Genomic DNA, 19,340 nt, shown 5'->3' with positions numbered 1-19,340 from the left:
TCCACAAAACCAGCCCCCTCCCAAGCCCCCCCCCCCCCCCCGGCCCTCCCACCAATTTTTTCAGGGTTATTGTCTCCCCCTCAAGTGGCCAAACAAGACTTGTGAAACTGAGTTACATAAACTGCTCTTGGTCCCTGAGAGGACTGGTCATTCCATCGGTACTTGATGGTTTCCTCTCTGCTGCTGTGAGCAGGTGAAGCTCAGGTGTTTTCTTCTTCACATACACCGGCCTGGTGGTCACGTGTTCCAGGACCAAAACAATCTTACAGATGACAGGCAGGTGAGGGATGAAGACCGCTTCAGTCTGGTTCAAACACTGCTAGTGACGTGTATTCACGTTGTCACGATTTTTCAATCTGACGTTCAATTGCGCCCTCTTGTGTACGAACCTATTTACGTCACATGGAAGTTGTGAAAACACCACAGACAAACGGTCGCTGGTGTCACGTTTCATCCTGGTGTCAGAGCAGGAGAAACCTGATGAGGAACCCACGACGTGTAGCAGAACTGCTGCTCCAACTCTTGTCTGTCTTTATTGACTTATGGTATTTGTACATTGCCACAGTGATCAATAACAAATATGAGGTCTGATATGCAGGCTCCACACTGCCGTCACTAACAAGGTTCATTTCAAAATCTGAGGCAATGATGTTAGTTGGGGAGTGGCCTCAACTATTAGCAGAACATAATCAATTTCGTTTCCCCATCCATGGATTTATATACCTAGGAATTATAATAACCTCTGAATGATTGCACCTGTATAAGGATGATTATGGTTAAACTATTGTGCAAAATAAAAAACGATCTTAAAAATTGGGAAATCCTATAAATAAATAAAATCAATAAAACCAATACCATTTGGATATGAAATACTCAGGAACATGAATCAAGTTAGAACTGGGAAGAAAGATTTAATGTCTTTTGAACAACTTAAAAACAAATATGATGATCTTCCAGCCCACCATTGTTTTTGGTATCTACAACTTAGACACTACTCACGGACACGTAAAGAGTGGAAAAAAGTGAGGGTCCTACCATCTATAATATAGAGAGCTTTTTTATATTGATAATTAAGGGATCTAATAAAAAGGAGATCATATTACACATTTATAAAATATTACAGAAGGAGTCAGAGGTCAACAGTTTGGACATTAAGGACAAACGGGAACTAGAGATGAAGACCATTATCACAGATGAAGACTGGACCCAGAACAACATGTGAATGGAAAGTTAAGGTGTGAAATTTTAGGACTCCCTTTCTCACTTCTAAATTCAATAACACATCTAATCAATGTTGGAGGAGCTGTGGCACAACAGGAGACCATACCCACATGACTGTCCAAAAGTATCAGAGTAAAAAAGACAGAACACAGAAATGTTTAAGCACAGATGTGCCATATAAACCATTGGGAATCACAGCATAAAGGACGACAATAAGGTTTTAATATTAAGAGTCCTTCTTTCAACTGTTAGGAAGATGATAAGGGTCTCCTCCACTAAAACCACAGCCCCCCCATCCCCCCCATAACACAATGGAAACAAAGAGTAAAAGAAGTGTATCACGTGACATTCATAAGTGGAAAATTAACATTAAGAATGAGTGTTCTTTGACCAAATGACTCCAGATTTAGGATTCTTTCTTTTGTTAGCTGGTTATGTATAATTGCCATATGCTGATGGCTGACAGACTCTGTATTGTATATTTCCTGTATGCTAACTTGTAACGTGTAATGTATTACAAAATGCCCAGAAAGACATAATTGTATTTTCATTGACATTTGACTGCAATTTAAAAAAACTAAACACCTACTAGAGTGAAATAAAAAGAAGTTAAACAAACCCAGGTTACTTTGACTGTTTAACTCCAAGGTTTGAACAGTTCTGTCTGGGACCAGAACCCAGAGTCTCACCACAGACAACAGTAATGTTTCACCACAACAGACAGTGTGTGACGCAGGGTTCAAACATGAGACAGAAGAAGGTGATGTTTTTACATCCGTCTAGACACAGGTGAGGTCACAGCAGGCAAAGGGTTAACTCCATAACAGACGTGTGTGAAGTTAGAACTTGACTGAGGAGATAAAAGAGGAGGAAATGATGGAGGAGGAGGAGGAGAAACTGAGCTCCATCTGCTCCTCCCACCAAAACACTGTGAACAAACAACACATTTAACCCCACGGTTCAAATGTCAAAGGTCTGGCTGTGTGTACGTGTGTGTGTGTGTGTGTGTGGTGATTAACATGCTAAGAATTAGACCTTTATCCATTCCACCGCTGCTTTTCTCCTTCATAATCAGAGCATAAACCCTAACACACACACACACACACACACACACACACACACACACACACACAGACCTTCCAGTAGAAACATAGTTAATATAAGTGTGTGTACAATAAACATCAGCATATATAATGAGTTCAATAATAATTTTGGTCTTGTTTTTGTTCAGACTGATCAAGCTATGGTTCGTGGTCTACAACAGGGTCGACTCCACTCACACACACACACACTCTACTACAGTCTAAGGTCAGTATATACCTGACTGTGCTGGTGGAGGCCTTACCCAGGTATTTGATGGTGAATCCTCGAGGAGGATTGAGGGACCTCCGCATCCATCCTTCCCTCAGCACCTCCAGGTGGTCCTCCTTCCCCTGGATCAGCAGGACGTGCTCGTCGATCCAGCCCAGGAAGAAGGTTTCGGAAACCGCGTCGGTAATCCGCTGGTTCCAGACGTGCTGTTGTGTGTTCTCCGCTTTGAAATCGGCGAATATCTCGTAGCCAGTGTGGTGCCTGGGCAGCTCTTCGCTCTCCGACACCCCGGCCACCCCCACCGCCTCCCCAGCCCCGACCCTGGTCAACACTATGGCCAGGGAGTGGGGAGCGATCTGCAAGAAAGACTCCATGGCGGTGCGGTGTTCTAGCGCTGCGGCTGAAGCACGGCTGTCATTGCTGTGACCGCGCAGACAGCTCGGTGTCCATCAAACATCCATATCCAACACAACACTGAACTCGTCGCTGTCCTTCCGTCCAGCTAACACGTTAGCTCTGACGTCCGACCATTGGCTGCACCTTCGGTGTCCGTCCTCACTCGACCAGATGAATGCCCCCCCCTCCCCGTCACCGACCCCGGTATTTCCTAAAGGTTCCAGCGGATCCCCGTCCACGGTTGATACAAGCTGACATTCGTGTTTTCGGGTGAAATCCTCGCGGTCATTGTAGCTTTGTAAAGGAGCAGCTAGCTGCTAGCTGGATGCTAACGTGTTAATGAATTCACCCAGGCAACAGATACTGCCCCCCTCCTCCCCCTTTCCAGCTTCCAGCAGCAGCCCGCTCTCCTGGGACCCACCTGGATGTGAAGAAATCTATTTCTCCTCTATGGGCTCGTCGGCGGACGATGTCAGCATCCACAGCAGTCGGTGTCGTGTCCGCGGCCCGATTCGTCTCGCTCGCCCCGCAGTGAAGACGTGTTAGTGGCGGGGTGTAGAACACTATCATCCAGGTACAATGGCAGCGCACCGAGCTCCGCTAAAAACGGAGGAGGGATTATTCAGTACCACAGGCTGCGCTTCTAGGAGTCTTGTTTTTGATGATGGCACCACCTAGCGTTTTTCAGCCAACGGGTTCGGCTGCAGCGTGTCTTGTTCATCGACGGAAGTGATCGGACGTCAATGTTAGCGTTTGACGTCCTGTCCGAGCTGTGATGACTTTAAATGAAATGTGAAATAAAAACGTTCATTAACCATTCACACTGACATCCCGATCTAAATGTCAGTGTGAACTGTTCACTGCTTCATACTTCAACATTGTCACTCTTACCAAACTAGTCAACTACTGGATTTAATGTCATTTGATGGTATAGCTATACTCTTCTATTTCTACTCTAACTAACTCAGACCATCTAACTATCTAACTCTCACTTAGACAGATGTCACACCTTTATCTCATTTTTTTTAATTCATTCTACTTTTGTCCAACTCTAATGTTCAGTTGAGCTGCGGTGAACATGTCCAGTCTATCACCTCAGCCCAGGTGTCCAAACGTGGACAGTTCTCAGCACTCACTGGACCCAGGACTGATAGTACTGAGAGGACTGATAGTACTGAGAGGACTGAGAGATCAGCCTTGGAACTGTTTGGACAGTGTAGCTGTAGAAGCAGCCAGTAGGGTATAAATAAGCAGCCATGTGACATACCCCTCCCCACACTAGATGATGATGAGGATGAGGATGAGGATGAGGATGATGATTGTGTTAATGATGACACAGACGACATGCTGCAGTATGAGAGACTTTATGAACGGGACAATACAGAGAGGTGGACACCTGTCCACAGCACTCACAAACCAACTGACACTTCCTGCTGTTCTTGTTTGTCTGCCCCTGCCTCAACCCCCCCCCCCCAAATCCCCGTTTGTCACTGTCAGTCGAAAGAAGGACAAAATCCTTTGAATGCAATTTTCACATTCTTCTTTGCTTTTCTGTGGAGAAAAAACAACAGAACGACATTTTTGTTTTACAACCTCTGTGTGTGTGTGTGTGTGTGTGTGTGTGTGTGTGTGTGTGTGTCTCACGTGCCTGTTCTCATCACAGAGAACACACTCTGTGCTGTACGTCTTCCCATCACTGCCACACACTGGATCCAACTCTTTGGTGCATGTAGTGTCTCGAAACTTTCCACAGTCTGCCTGAAAACACACACACACACCTCATGTTGAACATGTTAATTATTATATTATTGTTCAAACTACTTGATGTCTTCATAGTGTGAAACAGATGTGTTTTCGCTGTCATAAAAAACAAACAAACATGAATTCTTTGTTTCCAAGTGGAGAGAAGAATATTTCTAAGAATACTGTAGTACAGAGTTGTATATCACTATGTTACTTTTTTTACCTCTCTGAATCCAAGTCCACTATCTTCTTTGTCTTCTTCCAAATCTCCAAACAACTCTGCTGCATTACCATGGTCAACCTGGGCCCAGGTCCCAGTCACCTGGAAGAGGCCTGAACACAGAGTCACACTTTACAGTTAAGTGTGAAAAGAATCGGCTGTAACATCTTCGGTTAGCTCCCAGTGCCACTACGTTATAATGAACAGAAGTTCCTAAAGTAGAGAACACCAGCAGACTCACCCAGGAGCAGGAGAACCACGGTCAAAGTCATGATCAGCTTCATGCTGTAAAGACGGCAGCTGTGTGGTTCACACATTCACACCACAAATACTTTTCTTCTCTTGGTTGCACAACTCTTTGGAGGGAATGCAGTCTTTCTGATTGGCTGCAGTCACATGACACTTTAGACCTGAGCAGTGATTAAAGTTCATCAGCTCAATATAATAAAACCAATATTCCTTTACAACAGGCAGTAAAGTACAGCAGGTGGAGGCGTTGACACCACGTCAGTGTATTCTTTATAAAAACATGGATGTTTATGATGTCACCGAATTATTTACCTAAAAATTAATTCATTCAAACCATCTTTAAGTACTGTGTCTTAGTGGTTAAGGAGGCGGACTTGGGTCTGGAAGGATTCAGGTTCGAGTCCACCAGCTGCCAAATTACCACTGAGCATGGCACCGTCCTCAAACACTGCTGCCCCCTGTTGACTTTGGTGACGCGTTAAGAGGTCACATTTGGTTGTGTGCAGTGGTGCAGTGCCTGTGAGTACGGTTAAAAGGTACTTAGATTGACACCGGAAACTCTATTTGGCCTTATGACCACAAGATGGCAGAAATGATCACATGCCTGCACCACGGTGCCATGCACCTCAGTAGCAAGTTGGCACCTGATGGACTTCCTGAAGTCTTCCGGACCCAAGGCCGCTTTATTAACCGCTAAGCCAACACTGCCCCCGGAAAACGTGACCTGCATTTTCCGGGAGTGAATAAGTGAGTATTGATGACCTCGTTAATTACAGAGCTGTTCAGCCTAAGTTTGTAAAAGCACTGCTCCCCGGGCGCTGACCACGGCTGCCCACTGTTCACTTTGGTGATGGGTTAAATGCAGAGGTTAAATTTCGTTGTGCATGGTGTGCTGTGCTGTGTCACAATGACAAATAAAGATAAGTTTAAGAAGGCAACACATCTCTTCAAATGTGTGCGTGCTCTATGTGTTCAAATCCTATCTAGTGTATCTGATGTCAAACTCGCACTCTTCACAGAGCGCTGCTGGAAGAGTGTGTCAGATCAACACCAACTCTACGCCCACATCGACACACCGTTGCCTCGAATACGATGTCAGCATCACTGATGTTATAAAGGAAACTACCGGAAAAAACAAAACAAAAAACAAATAAAAAAAGTGAAATACAAAGTATTTGCTCCGAACTTAGAGCACGACTACGATTAGTTTATCGAACGAAATTTGGGCTGAGAATCGAATTCATTTATATAATAGATTGAAAAACAGAAACGCGCTAACAAAAAACTAATCGTGGAATCAGGATTCTTTCCTGCCATCCGTTTTTTCTAACCGAGCTGTGATGTCACAGACTCAACAAACGGCCTCGCCCTGTAAATGATTGCTGACCGACTCCTTAACTCAGACTTGAGATAGTCAGATAGAAAGTTAGCACTTTATTAACCCCTCGGAGTTCCCTTTGGGAAATTTAGGAAATTAGGGACCTTAAAACTGCTGGAGGAGCAGGTTTGATCCAGGGAGTATGAAAACAGAGCGATGGTCAGACAATTACAAAAGCAGCATAGCTGAGAAGTTAATTCTTAGTGGTGACCTAATGACCTCCTCACACCCACCCTCACCACCACAGGTCCTACTTCTGCCCTCTGTCCTGGCTGCACCACGATGGCAGACAGTCCAACAACTGGCGTGCCGTCGTAGTCCACCACCCAGATGTTTGTTATATCAAATAGTTTGAGAAGGATCTTCTAGTTCCAGACATGAGGGTGAGGCTCCGTCAGCAGGCGTTCAATGAGGACTGCTGAATCAGTCAGAGTTGTGTTATGTTTTTATTTGTAGTTCTGGAGAAGACCATATTTTGAACAACAGATTTAATAATCATTCAGCTCTAAAGAAAGAGAGAGCGCCAGAGTATCATTCTACCACTGACTGATGCCATCAGCTGCTTATATTGTCGACAGGCAAACTCCTAATCACCATTGGAAAACATAAGAAAACAAGAAAAAAACTTTTAGTAAATAACATCCAGGTTTGCATCAATTATTTCAGAAAGAAAAAAAAAAAGGGGGAGAAGAGTTTTTAGGTTTACATGTTTAACATTTGTGGTAAAAGGAGTGAAATTATCAGGGAGTGAAAGGAGAGAGTCGGTGTACGGAGGGGGGGGTGGAGAAGGGGGGGGGGGTCCACTAACTTCTTAACTCGCATTTCCAAAGAAACCTTACAAAAAGTCAACACTGACAGGAGGACAGAGGGCTGGGATGGAGGGAGGGGTGAGCTTTGAGAGGCGGGGGGGGTTTGGGGTCGAAGGGGGCGCTACAACCTCCACATCCATAAAACCGACTTTTATTTTGGAGTGGAGAGTTTTATTTTATATACAGATATAAATATATAGATCAGACAGCAGACGGAGGCTCGTGTCCATCTATACATTTCCATTACATAGAATTATTACGGAAGGAGAGACACAGACTTTCTGTTTGTCGCTTGTCCAGGAGAAGTCGTGTTGGTCCTGGTCACCAACGCTTCTGAAGCTCTGGGTCAGCAGAGAGCTCTCAGAAACCTGCAGAGACAGACACGGAGACACAGACGGACGGACAGAGACAGGCGCCGTAGTGTTAGCATCATTTCCAACAACTGAACAGACAGATGAGAGGTGAAAGTAGAACTGAAGAGCAGAGGCCAACGCTACAGAAGACAGAGGTCACTGATGACATCATCTTTACTCACAGACAGACACACATACCCTCTGCCAGGGCTTGGATCTGAACCAGCACCCTTCTGATCCTGAGTCTAATCCTGAAGTGGACCATGAGACTGTAGTCCATGACCCAGTTCTGACCCTCTGTCTTTAACCTGGGCTGACTCTGTCGTTCATCTTCTGGTGACCAGACCAGGAGAGACTTCTTCAGACTCCAGTTCCAGCTCCAGTCCATACAGTTGGACGGCAGGTGTAGGTTAAAGGTCAGAACAGCCGGAACACTCCATGACGGCTTCTGACTGACAGCCTGCTGCACCAATTTACACTATTTCTATACTTCATCTATTCTAGTTCTGCTTATACAGATGTAATGTATGTGTGTACGCACGCACACACATATACACATACATGTACATACACACATCTATATATATATATATATATATATATCTATCTATATATATATATATATCTCTCTATATATATATATATATCTATCTATATATATATATATATAGATAGATAGATAGATATGTATATATATAGATATATACACACATCTATATATACATATACACATCTATATATACATACACATATATATACATATATACACACACACACACACACACAATAGAGATAATGTGGTATACCTAGTACACACACACACACATATATCATACTAATTTAATTTAGAATAACAATTGTTTAATAAAAATATAAGAATAAATAATAATTGAGATAACAATCAACAACACACACCAACAATAATGACCTACTAATCAACTATCAACTTCTACTAACTGACTAATCTACTAACATCCACCCATGTGGACATGTGACTCCTGGGTGAAATACTTCACGAGTCTTTATGAGGAAAAATAAACATTGTGTTCTTCATGAGGTCATCAACAGAACTTCCTGTACTAAGCGTTTGTGGAGACCTGAACGCATCGTCTCACAGCTGAGCGTCATGATGGTTTGGAGGAGAGCATCTGAGGTTCTCCTCGTCACATGGACCACACTGGTTCACTTGACCTCAGATAGAACAGTAAGTGTGGCCTTCTGTGGCATCAAGGTCACATGACCCACTGGTCTACAGACTACAGTTCTCTGCTGGTCCGGATTTCCCATCGTTGGTATGTGGCACTTGCTGGTACTGATTGCTCGTGTTCTTTAGTGAAGCCTTTTTATGTGAATGTGTGCAATAATTGTATAAAACCAGATACATGTTTTGATAGTTAAGACGTGATGAAATAAGAACCTCATGATCTTTCCTTGTTCACATGTCTGGAAATCAAATGTCCAATAAAGTACAAAATATGTCTTTAAAACCAGAGTTCAGTTCACTGTAAAGTACTTTCACATGTTAGCTTTAGCTGTTGATTGTCAATAAGTCTCACCATTTCTACAACATGTATACTCTGTGCTGATTGGCTGAAACCTGTAGGTCTTCACATCCTTTGTCACAAAGATTTCATATCTGCTGAGAAGACATTCACTTACCTCTGCAGACATGACTTAAAATGACTTAGTTGACCTATGACCCAGACCATGTTCCCTCCAATGAGCCACACCGGGCCCTGGTCTCAGAGCCAGGTGTGACTCATTAGTGTCACAGCCAAAAGACACATGGGTTAAAAACAAACATCCAGGTTGGAGTGGGAATGTTAATAAAAGAGTGGGAGCCAGGTGACGACAGCTGTCTATCAGAGGGAGGAAGGGGGAGAGGGAGAGAGAGAGAGAGAAAGAGAGCCCACCGACCAGTCCCAACACAGGAGCAGAAGAGCATTACAATAAAGTTAGTAGTCAAATTCCCCAAGGACGTCTTTGCTTCTGCAAGACAGGCCAATTGTATCATGACTGGTCGACTGCTTTTGGTTCTGTTATGGTGCCCTCTTAAACTAAAGATGCTGTTAGGCCTCAATCTTTACCAGGACTAGCCTTCTCTTTGCTTTCAATGTCCAATTTGGTGTCATCTATCTCATTAAGAATGGCCGCTGGGGTGTGGATTTGGTCGTAGATAAAATTAAATCATCCTAAATAAAAAAACCTAAAGCATAAAGGAGCAATTGGTGTCTGTAAAAAACGTCGCTTGGCTGTTTGCTACTAACCTTTCATGTTAGGCTTGGTTTTGTCAGTTTGCTTGCCTGTGGGGGTTTGTGCCTGCTGGCCCTGGCCCCCGGAGGAGGCCCCCTGCTGGGCAGCTTTCTGTTTCAGCATGGTCCAGTCAAATGTGTAATCATACTGGTGGTTCAGAGTCCTGCAAGTCACAGAGTTACTTTTCAGCACATTTCAGAACTGGCAAAAAGAACAGATGGTAAAAAATGGAACACATTTGATCATAATGTTCAATAACCTACACCTGGTTACTGCTGCCAAAAGGAGTCAGTACAAAGAAACTCTGTCCTGCTGCTCATGTGCAGGTGTTTACCTGAAGAGAATACGGAACAGTTGGCGCAGGTACATGTAGTCAGGAGCCTCCTCGAAGCGCAGGCCACGGCAGTAGTTCAGATACATGGCAAACTCTGCTGGGAAGCCCTGTGGAGATGGAGTCAAACATCAGTAAGGACCATGTCAAGAGAGACCAGCTGTCTGGGTGGACACATGGTCTCACCTTACAGAGAACCTCAACAGGAGTGGACATTTTCTTCTCCGAGATCTTCTCATACTTCTGCTTTTTTGTGGCAGCCTGGGAAAGACACAGCCAACGGTAGTGTTAGGAGTCGCACAGTACTGAGTTAGAGTACTGAGCACATACTTTACTTTACACGTATACGACTTCAGGATGATCATTTACCTTTAGTCCCTGCCATGGAAGACTGGTTCTGTTGAAGTACATCAACACATAGCCTAGTGATTCCATGTCATCACGGCGACTGAAAACAACAAGATCATGTGATGAGTTTCTTAACACCATCTGTCATGACGGTAAAGTGTTTGAATGAGGTGTGTGGTGTATCTTACTACAAGGTAGTGAATTATAGCAATATAATAACAAGAATGTTCACAAACCTCTGTTCAATGCCAAGGTGAGCGTTGATGGAGGCGTAGCGTGCTGTTCCAGTCAGGTTCTTGTCTTCTCTGTACGGGATGTGCTGCCGTGTTCGGTTGTCTCGGTATTTCTTGGCCAAACCAAAGTCAATAAGGAACAACTGTTTCAGAAAAACGAAAAACACAAAAAAAGACTGAGTCAGAGACATCCAGACGGAAAGTTCTAGACCAACTGCTATGTCCGGTAGCAACAGGAGATTTTGTCTGGGTTCACCAGGTTCCAGAGACAACTACACACACCTGAGGCCAATGACAGCAGTTTGGTGACACTGTGGTAAAGCTTGTGTTTTTGAACAGAGCTTTATGCAACACTGAAGGTACAAAGAAAATGAAATCATTGTTCATTTGACATTTTTGTAGAGATAACCAAAAAAGACGGAATAGATTTTAAAAAGTCTCCAAAATGACTGACAGCCAGTGTCAGAGCACGTCAACTGTGATGGTCTGTCCAGACACATGGAGCTCATTGTTCTGTTCCGTCATCCTTAGACACTGGGGAAATGTACAATGATCTCATTTATGGAGCAATCGTATTAAAAACATTATTTTGACAGGATTCATTCATGTTCTAGGATTCTTCACTGTGATTGTCCTACAGGTTACCGACACAGGATTCTAACTGCCTGACGTGACATTGTTACATTAATCAAAGCAGCAGCAGCAGTAGCTTTTAACAGAATGGAAGTATTAAACACTGCACATGAGTGATGTCACTGTCACACTCTGCACATGAGTGACGTCACTAGGGCTGTAATCAACCAAAGAAAGTCTTGTTGACTGAAGCTGTGAATTGTTGACTGATGATCAGCCTTTTACGGGTTGAGGTGGGGCTATTTGCCTAATGTTAAATCGGTTCTAACCTAATTTTTGCTCTGAAATCTCACACTCGAGTCTGTCGGCTCTGACAGTGTTTTGCCTAACGTGAATCTGTGCAATATGATTTCCAAAAATGTATAAATACGTCAACTAGTGGCATCACAACAAGAACTGTTGAGGAATAGTTACACACTTGTTTGAGTCATGTTATAATAATTCACAGACACCTTTATTCCACTCATGTCCTCGCACAGAGAAGCAACCTAACAGACAGGTTAGCTTACCGTTGTTAGGTGACATGCAAGCTGTTGCTTGTAAACCTGTCACTTGACCCTTTCCGTTATTTACTATGTAAATTGCTGCCACACGGTGGATGTCTTTGCCATGGTAGAGCAGACTGACTGTAAATCAAGCAGACAATATTAAATAAATATTCTACAAACCACCGGACCTTGGTTTTAATATGTTCTTTAAGCCATCTGTCTGCAGGTTAGGCTAATCCAAAACAGTGTTCTAAAGCACAGATTACCTGTAAAACGGGGTGCTGTGAAAACACCCCTGTTAGCACTTAGTACGTTCCTTGTAATGAAATGAACACTTCACAAAAAAAAAAAAAGACCAATCCAAATTTTGGTTGAGTGAGAACATATGAACCAAAAAAAAAAAATCAAGCAGTCAACTGGGAGATTACAGCCCTAGATGTCACTGTCACACACTGCGGATGCATCAACTGTGACCATGGTTGATCAGAAACTATAAACATCTGCTGTCACTGCTGTAAACCCAGACTACAGCTCTTCTACCAGACGTTAGAAAATATATCCAGGTGAAACACAAGTGAAACCATGAGTCACAAGTCACAAAAATATTCAAAATGATGTCAAGCTGGCCGTATCGAACTAAAGGTCTGGTTTAGACATGGATGTTTGCATGTTTATCTACATGTAATCCAGAGTCGGGTCCAAGAGAGAGGACTGATGGGAAAATAAACTGGTACAAAGACCACAGACATTCACACTCCGACAAACATACACAGCTGCAAATATAAGACTGTTGTTTAAGAGACAACGCTGGATACATCCACAACAATATAGTTGTCACTTTAAAAATAATCCTAATGTTGAATGAATGTCTGCAGCTTTACTCTCCAGTGGTCAATAAAACATTTTCCTGAAAGCAGTTACAAATGTCTCAACTTTCCATGCACTAACAGAACATTTGAATGTCAGATGAGGAGCAGCCAGTGTCAGTGGCAGATTCTCAGTGATGTGATATTTGCATCCAGCTGAAGACAGCCAAGTAGAAAATAGAAAAAAATCTAGTTAGGACTGATTATAAACAAATGGATAATCTAGTTAAGGGGAGGTAGACAAGCATGTGTGCACAGTTATTGAACAGGTGAACCTGTGTGCTCATGCAGGGAGTAGTACATGTCAATATTGAACCAATAACTTCTTCTATGTCCAGCTGGTGAGAGATGTTTGGAGCTGCTCTGCAGGAAGACGGGTGAAGGTGACAGGTGAAGACTTCTTCTGATTGGTCGACTACACTGACCTCAGTCTTCTCTGTGTTCTCTGTGTACTGAGCCTCTGTATCTTCTCTTCATCTTCCTCACACACGTACAGTAAAGATTCTTTTTAGGTGAAGTAAAGGTTTCATACTTTAAAATCCCTAGCTGCACAAGTTCAATTCTACGGAGAAGAATTGAACTTCTATGGAGTTCAGGGTATTTAGGCCTGGTGTGGGGCATAAAGTATGGGATCAGAGGAGCAGGAGAAACAACCAAACCAAATCACCACTGTTTGAAACTCTTTCCTCTGTCCTTGTAATAGACTTCAGTGTGTGGAGAGCTACATGGTTAAATTATCATGAGTGCAGGATGGGTGCTGATGGCCGATGACTTGTTATAAACGTATGTGGTAAGGTGTGATTGCTGTGGTGAGGCAGCTGGTGTTGTGGTAAAGGTCACACCTGGTTTAATCCTGAGAAAGATGGGTCCTGAGAAGAGCTAACAGCCAAGCTTCTTTTCCTCTTCCCCACTGACGAGTCTAAACACTAGGGCAGACAGTAGAGGGGCAGGGGTCAAAATCACACAACCTCTATCCACCTTTAGTCACAGATTGCATGAGTACAACAGGCACTTAATGGTTGCACTCACATTTGCTTCCCTACAAGTACAGCTTTAAGTTCTGCAGAGGTTCAACAGGAGCCTCTGTTTGTACATGAGGGAAGTTGAAGGTTGTGCAAGATGGAGATGCAGTGGTTGACCAAATATACCAAACATGTATGTATGTGTGTGTGTGTGTGTGTGTGTGTGTTTATTGATTTATAGGATACAGCCTTTACATCAGTCAGACTTTCTTCAGCTCATATGAACAGCATGGACAGTGTCAGCCTAGGTGATCCATCAGGACATGTTAACTCAGTGACAATGATACACAGCTGTGGCTTTGTTCAGACTGTTGTGGACTGGATAAAGTAAAGGTAACAATCGGTTACTAACCAGTACATTGTTAACATTAGGATGTGGCCAGGATTTACTGTTGACACATGGACCTACCTGGACTGTTTACTAACAATGGACAACACTACACCAGCAGCAGTAACAATGTAACAACAGGACCATGTCACCGCAGAGCTTAGAAGAAGTTACACACAAAGCCACAGCTGGACCAGGTCCCAGAGAACTGACCCCAGGAACTGTTCTTTTACTGGTTAACCCTAAAACCACAGTCAATAAGTGATCAACAAAAACAAAAACAAGTCACAGTGGGTTTGAGCTCGTGGTCACTTCATGACCTGCTAAAGCTGATGTTCAATGTTTCCTGAACTCATCAGGTGGGTCATAAAATATTCATACTGATAAAAACAGTTAAATGCAGAATACCAACAGTCAAATGGCTCCGTTTTGGTTGTAACTGAGTTTTCCGGTGGTGATGGCAGTACAGCCACAGACCGTGGACAGTCTCAGCAGTGACAAAATGACTGACATGTGACTAAAGACACTGACCAACACACCCCTCAGTACTGAGCCAAGACCTGTGTCCACTCTCTCTTCCTGTGTCAATAAGTATTTCACATCAGTAGAACAGCTCTTACCAAAACTGTCAAAGGATCTGCTGACTCAGGCATTCACAGTGAAGTAACACAATGAGCTCCAGTGGATCTATCGTAATATTAACGAACCACCACCAAGTTGACTGTTCATGAACTAATATAAACATGTTCTTTGATGGTAGCTGAACTATCTAGAGACGGACACGGACACACACACACACAAACACGGTTGTGAACAACAAACACTCAGAACTGGAACTCCTGAGACCATTTCCAACCACTCAGACAACTTTACGGCCTGACAGACAACATTAGTAGTTACATCACGTGTGTGCGATTCAAAGGTCAAAGGTCCAGTGTTTGATTTCATGGTGAGCAGGACAAAAGTGTTCTGTCTATTGTCTATTTCTTTAAACGACAGACTGTCAGGCTAACAGGAAGTTAAACAACTCCTTGATGGGAATTAAGAACAATTATATTTGTGTTGGTATAGATATTTTACTTTAATTCAACAGAGCAGTACACAGATGCACTGTGCACACCAAGTACACTGGTGCGTCTACGTGTCTCTCTGCTGTTTTATGAATGAAACTAAATCGTCACAGTATGGTTCCATCACTGTGTCTCTTGTATTTATTTATCTAGTGACATGACAAACATTGAAGCCACCCATAACTGACTTTAATTTTATTCATTTTTTTTCTGATGACAACACAATGGCTTTTACTCACTTTTGCCCCATTGGCCTAATAATAATAATAATAAATAAATAACAGGTAAAAAGGTGCATTACACAAGTTTAAAAATAAGGCACTGACCCAAGCTACATTCAAATGTCTGTAAACACAAACTGGAAAAGTGAGAAAATATCCACAGTGTGGCAGCATTTTACAAGAGTAGATAATGCAAAAAAAAAAAAGAAGAAAACTTGTGAGCATCAGTTAGCATATCACAGCTCAACTAAAAACATGACATGTCACCTAACAACAGGAAGGTAACTTTTCTGAGTTACGTTGCCCCACCCATTTTGAGTATATGAACATATCAGATTTGTTATATACCAATGCCACTTGAACACAGTGGGAGCACTTGATTACAACGAGGCTGAGGAAAATATAGATCATACATTATCGGGGCTTTTCTTTTTTTTGTTTATAGGACTTATTGAAATGACATCATAGTCTGCTGATAACGGGCCGATAATTATCGCGCACCCCTAATTTACATGTGGGTAGAACTGATGTACTTGGCCACCAACCTGTCCACACCAGTACACAGTACTATTTAAAGAACCTACTGTAGGTCTACGTCAGTTTCAGATGTTAAGGAAATACTATTAACAGAATAGTTTTTGGCACACCTGGGAAACAATATACTAGTAGTTCATAAAGATACGTAAAAGCAAAATGTACAAATGTTCAGGCTGGATAATCCAGAAGAGATAATCTGAGGTGTCGTTTCAGTGACGGCTGACAAATAGAGCAGGCAGTGAGGAGACCAGCTCCAAAGCCTTAAATACTTTCTATTATTAATTGAGGCTGCTCCCAAACAGGACCTCAATTGATTTATTTAGGATTAACACAATAATGTTCATGTGCAGACACACAAACACGCATACTCATTTTTCAACCAATCCTGTCTTCTCACCAATGGCTGTACTTTAACATAATCCCTGTTTTTATGTTCCATTTAAATGTTTAAATCGAACAAGGTCTTTAGCTCACTTCATGAATATGTTCTGACTGTGGAACAGCCAACTGAACATTTTAACCAATAAGTCAACTGTGGGCTCAACCTAGGGTTCAATGAATAAACACAAACAAATAATGAGGTCACATGAAGGAACAGAATGTTCTAGCACAGTCTGACATGTGTGACAACAGAAGGTCGTAGAGAATATACTAAAAGATGTCAATCTCCATTAGGACTTCAACAATCTGACATCTCTGAGATCAGAGGAGGAGCGGGGTGGGTGGGGCTACTATTGATGTTGAATGGTATTAAACTAGTTTAATTAAACTAGTGCTTGACCATGTATGAACCTACCTGTTATTTGACACTCAATTATGAATACACAATTATACTAATTCATCCAAATAATACACAGCTCCAGATGTTGATGTTCATTCTAAAACAGTCATGCGAATTCAATGACTGGAAAGTGTTCAACCTTCCTACCTCCAGGTGTCACTGCAGACTCCTGTGAAAATGTGTCCCAGAGAAGATTACTGATACTCTTATGTTTACATCCCTTAATAATCAACAAAAAGTGATTGAAAACCATGGAGAGTGAACAGAAGGTGTTTGGGTTCAAAGCCCATTCACTAAGGTTAAAAGTGTACAGTATTCTGTGAAGCAGTACGTTTTACTAACTCTCTGTTGAAGACAGTTCTGATGTGCTTATAATCTCAGGAGTATAATAATAGGTACTGTGAATGTATGCACTACTACTGTCTCTGATGCTCAGAGATTTATAACTCATTAAAAGATTTAATCCAATCCAGTTATTCACAATGTTGTCGTTGAATGTGTTATTACACATTAAAATGTATAGAAAGTTATTTGTTTTTGTGCAGAGGCTTCAGTAAAATGTTTTGCTGCTTGTAGGTTTAAAAATAGGCAAGGTTGAAGGCAGTGATTGTGGCCCTGACCCTCCAATGAACACAAAGAAATGTCAAGCCAGCCTGAAGAACTACATGATGTAAATGTGGTTGATGAAAGGGTTCCAACAAGTTTACCATCACAACCAAATGAAGGTTACAGAATCCAGAATGATGTTATTGATTATTAGTGTAGAGCATTATTCTTACCTTATTACAATGACGACCAATGCCCATAAGAAAGTTGTCTGGTTTGATGTCTCTGTGGATGAAATTCTTTGTGTGTACATACTCAATTCTGCTGATCATCTGCAGACAGAACACAAAGATTCGACTGAAGACATTTAATCATATTACACCAGATTAAAACACATTAGACCAAACTAATGAGCCTCGCCTTCAGGTCCCTGAAACTGGAGTATATTTTCCCTCACTTATTAACTTGTTTTAATAAAATAAGGCTGAACATAATCATTATAATCATCATCAATCATCATTATAATTTTGCAGATCAACCATTAGCTTAAACAAAACAACAATAAATTAAATTGGATTCTGTAATGGTTTACCACAAAAAAACAAAAACAAAATTGCAACATAGTATAGAAAATGTATAAAATGTGTCCTTTTTAAATGTTTTACAAAATCAGTTATCCAACAAAAGCCAATAAAGTGTCATCTCTATATCGGCGTCTTATCTGTTCACACCAACACATCCGAGTCCAAGTGAAAGTGTTTAATGTTGTCACTGTTGTTTCATTTTGGAAAAAAATCACTGCTGCTGTGACATGGACAAAGAAAGGATTGTTGTGATGATCACAGTACACCTCCATGTACTGTGTTCATTGAGGTGTTGGCTGTAGGTAATTCATTTTATTATATTTACTGCATATAAATACTTTATCAGGGCACACCTTCTTAATCAAGCACAGCTTCTGTGTTTATTGCTTTAGTCAACAGTACCGGGGGGAAGGAGAGGGGGAGTCAGGGAGTGGATTAAGTACCTGATCTGCCAGCATGAGAACTGTCTTCATGGTGAAGCGCCGAGAGCAGAAGTTGAACAGATCCTCCAGACTGGGCCCCAGCAGGTCCATGACTAGGACATTGTAGTCCTTCTCCTGACCATACCATCTAGTAATACAAAGGGAGGAGGGGGTTATGGTTGAACATTTTTGAAAAGGGAAACTCAAAAGTAACAAAGATGTTTGAAAGTCACAAAAGTGCTAGTGGGAAAAAGTCAGCAGTCAACAGTAGAAAGTACAACTGGTTGTGATTGTATGAATTCTGACAGGCTGAGGGAGGGGCAGCAGGACTAGCAGGTTAGACAAGCTCTGACAAGACTGTTGCAACATTAAGCCACCGCTAATATTCATCAACCTTTGAACAGTCAACCTTCTTTTATCATTACCTAATAATTGGTCTGGTGACATTAAAACAAGGTTTTTAAATAGTCAAAATCTTGTTAATGTCACATTCTTTATTATGTCTTTCTGTAACTACACACAGATGTACACTAAGGCACACCAGAGGTGTGAGAAATGAGTAAGAGTTTTAATCAAGCCTGAATTTAGTATATGTAATGACTGGAGAAACGTTTCTGTGAAGAAACATAAAACATTGCTGAAAAAACAAACAAAAAAGAACCATGTGACCCATAGATATACACAAAGAATATTATAATATTAAATTATTTAAACAGCAATTTGGAGATAAGAAATTAAATAACTTTTTTGCATTTTTCTGTGTATTCTGTATCACATGTATGTCTATTATGTAATCTCATAGACACATTTAAAAAAAGAAACTTTTTGCCATATTTTCTTCCAATGAAATGAAGGTGGTGTCCTCTAGATCACATATGTACCAATTTGACAAGATTAAGGTCCCCCAGGAGGGCTACAAAGTGTCACTATTGTAAAGTGTTTTTAAAATATGGCATAAGTAAAACATTTTAACACTTTGGTTCAAAGAGAAGAGTTT

At 41.8% G+C, this 19,340-nt stretch overlaps 3 protein-coding genes across 7 annotated transcripts in view; all 3 read right to left on the bottom strand.

The window, feature by feature from the left end:
• The window catches only part of LOC103391431 (storkhead-box protein 2-like), a 12,001-nt gene extending 7,596 nt beyond the window's left edge, over positions 1–4,405 (bottom strand). For both annotated transcript variants that reach the window (XM_025063192.1, XM_025063191.1), the window contains exon 1: positions 2,567–4,405. In XM_025063192.1, the coding sequence (XP_024918960.1) occupies positions 2,567–2,906 (340 nt within the window). In that variant the 5' untranslated portion in view covers positions 2,907–4,405. The remainder of the gene's footprint in view (positions 1–2,566) is intronic.
• A 5-nt stretch (positions 4,406–4,410) lies between these two features.
• On the bottom strand, positions 4,411–5,270 carry LOC103391432 (probable pancreatic secretory proteinase inhibitor). The gene is made up of 4 exons (XM_008327693.2): positions 5,133–5,270; positions 4,895–5,004; positions 4,577–4,686; positions 4,411–4,479 (listed from the first exon to the last, which is right to left on the bottom strand). The coding sequence occupies exons 1-4, from the start codon at positions 5,206–5,208 to the stop codon at positions 4,422–4,424; spliced, it is 354 nt and encodes a 117-aa protein (XP_008325915.1). The 5' UTR covers positions 5,209–5,270; the 3' UTR covers positions 4,411–4,421.
• A 1,675-nt stretch (positions 5,271–6,945) lies between these two features.
• Positions 6,946–19,340, bottom strand: part of csnk1a1 (casein kinase 1, alpha 1) — a 14,951-nt gene continuing 2,556 nt past the window's right edge. Inside the window, exons 3-11 of one of the 4 annotated variants that reach the window (XM_008327694.3) lie at positions 18,365–18,491; positions 17,571–17,669; positions 13,675–13,758; positions 10,849–10,988; positions 10,634–10,712; positions 10,451–10,525; positions 10,268–10,374; positions 9,948–10,096; positions 6,946–7,695 (exon numbers count right to left, since the gene is read on the bottom strand). In XM_008327694.3, coding sequence (XP_008325916.1) covers positions 7,688–7,695; positions 9,948–10,096; positions 10,268–10,374; positions 10,451–10,525; positions 10,634–10,712; positions 10,849–10,988; positions 13,675–13,758; positions 17,571–17,669; positions 18,365–18,491 — 868 coding nt within the window. In that variant the 3' untranslated portion in view covers positions 6,946–7,687. Of the gene's footprint in view, positions 7,696–9,942; positions 10,097–10,267; positions 10,375–10,450; positions 10,526–10,633; positions 10,713–10,848; positions 10,989–13,674; positions 13,759–17,570; positions 17,670–18,364; positions 18,492–19,340 lie in introns of those variants that run through there. The other 3 variants (XM_008327696.3, XM_008327697.3, XM_008327695.3) reach the window with 3 other exon arrangements.

This window comes from Cynoglossus semilaevis, chromosome 15, assembly GCF_000523025.1.
Source record: "Cynoglossus semilaevis isolate Cse_v1.0 chromosome 15, Cse_v1.0, whole genome shotgun sequence".
In the NCBI taxonomy this organism is placed as follows: domain Eukaryota; kingdom Metazoa; phylum Chordata; class Actinopteri; order Pleuronectiformes; family Cynoglossidae; genus Cynoglossus; species Cynoglossus semilaevis.
Note: the sequence above shows the minus strand (reverse complement) of the source record. Positions and strands in the feature narration are given on the sequence as shown.

Bases quoted from the DNA above. Each gene is read 5' to 3' on its own strand.
- LOC103391432 (XM_008327693.2), bottom strand. From the start codon at position 5,208: ATGTGTGAACCACACAGCTGCCGTCTTTACAGCATGAAGCTGATCATG. The intron at 5,005-5,132 runs GTGAGTCTGCTG...CTCTGTGTTCAG, and splicing joins CGTGGTTCTCCTGCTCCTGG to GCCTCTTCCAGGTGACTGGG. The intron at 4,687-4,894 runs GTAAAAAAAGTA...GTGTGTTTTCAG, and splicing joins GTGGACTTGGATTCAGAGAG to GCAGACTGTGGAAAGTTTCG.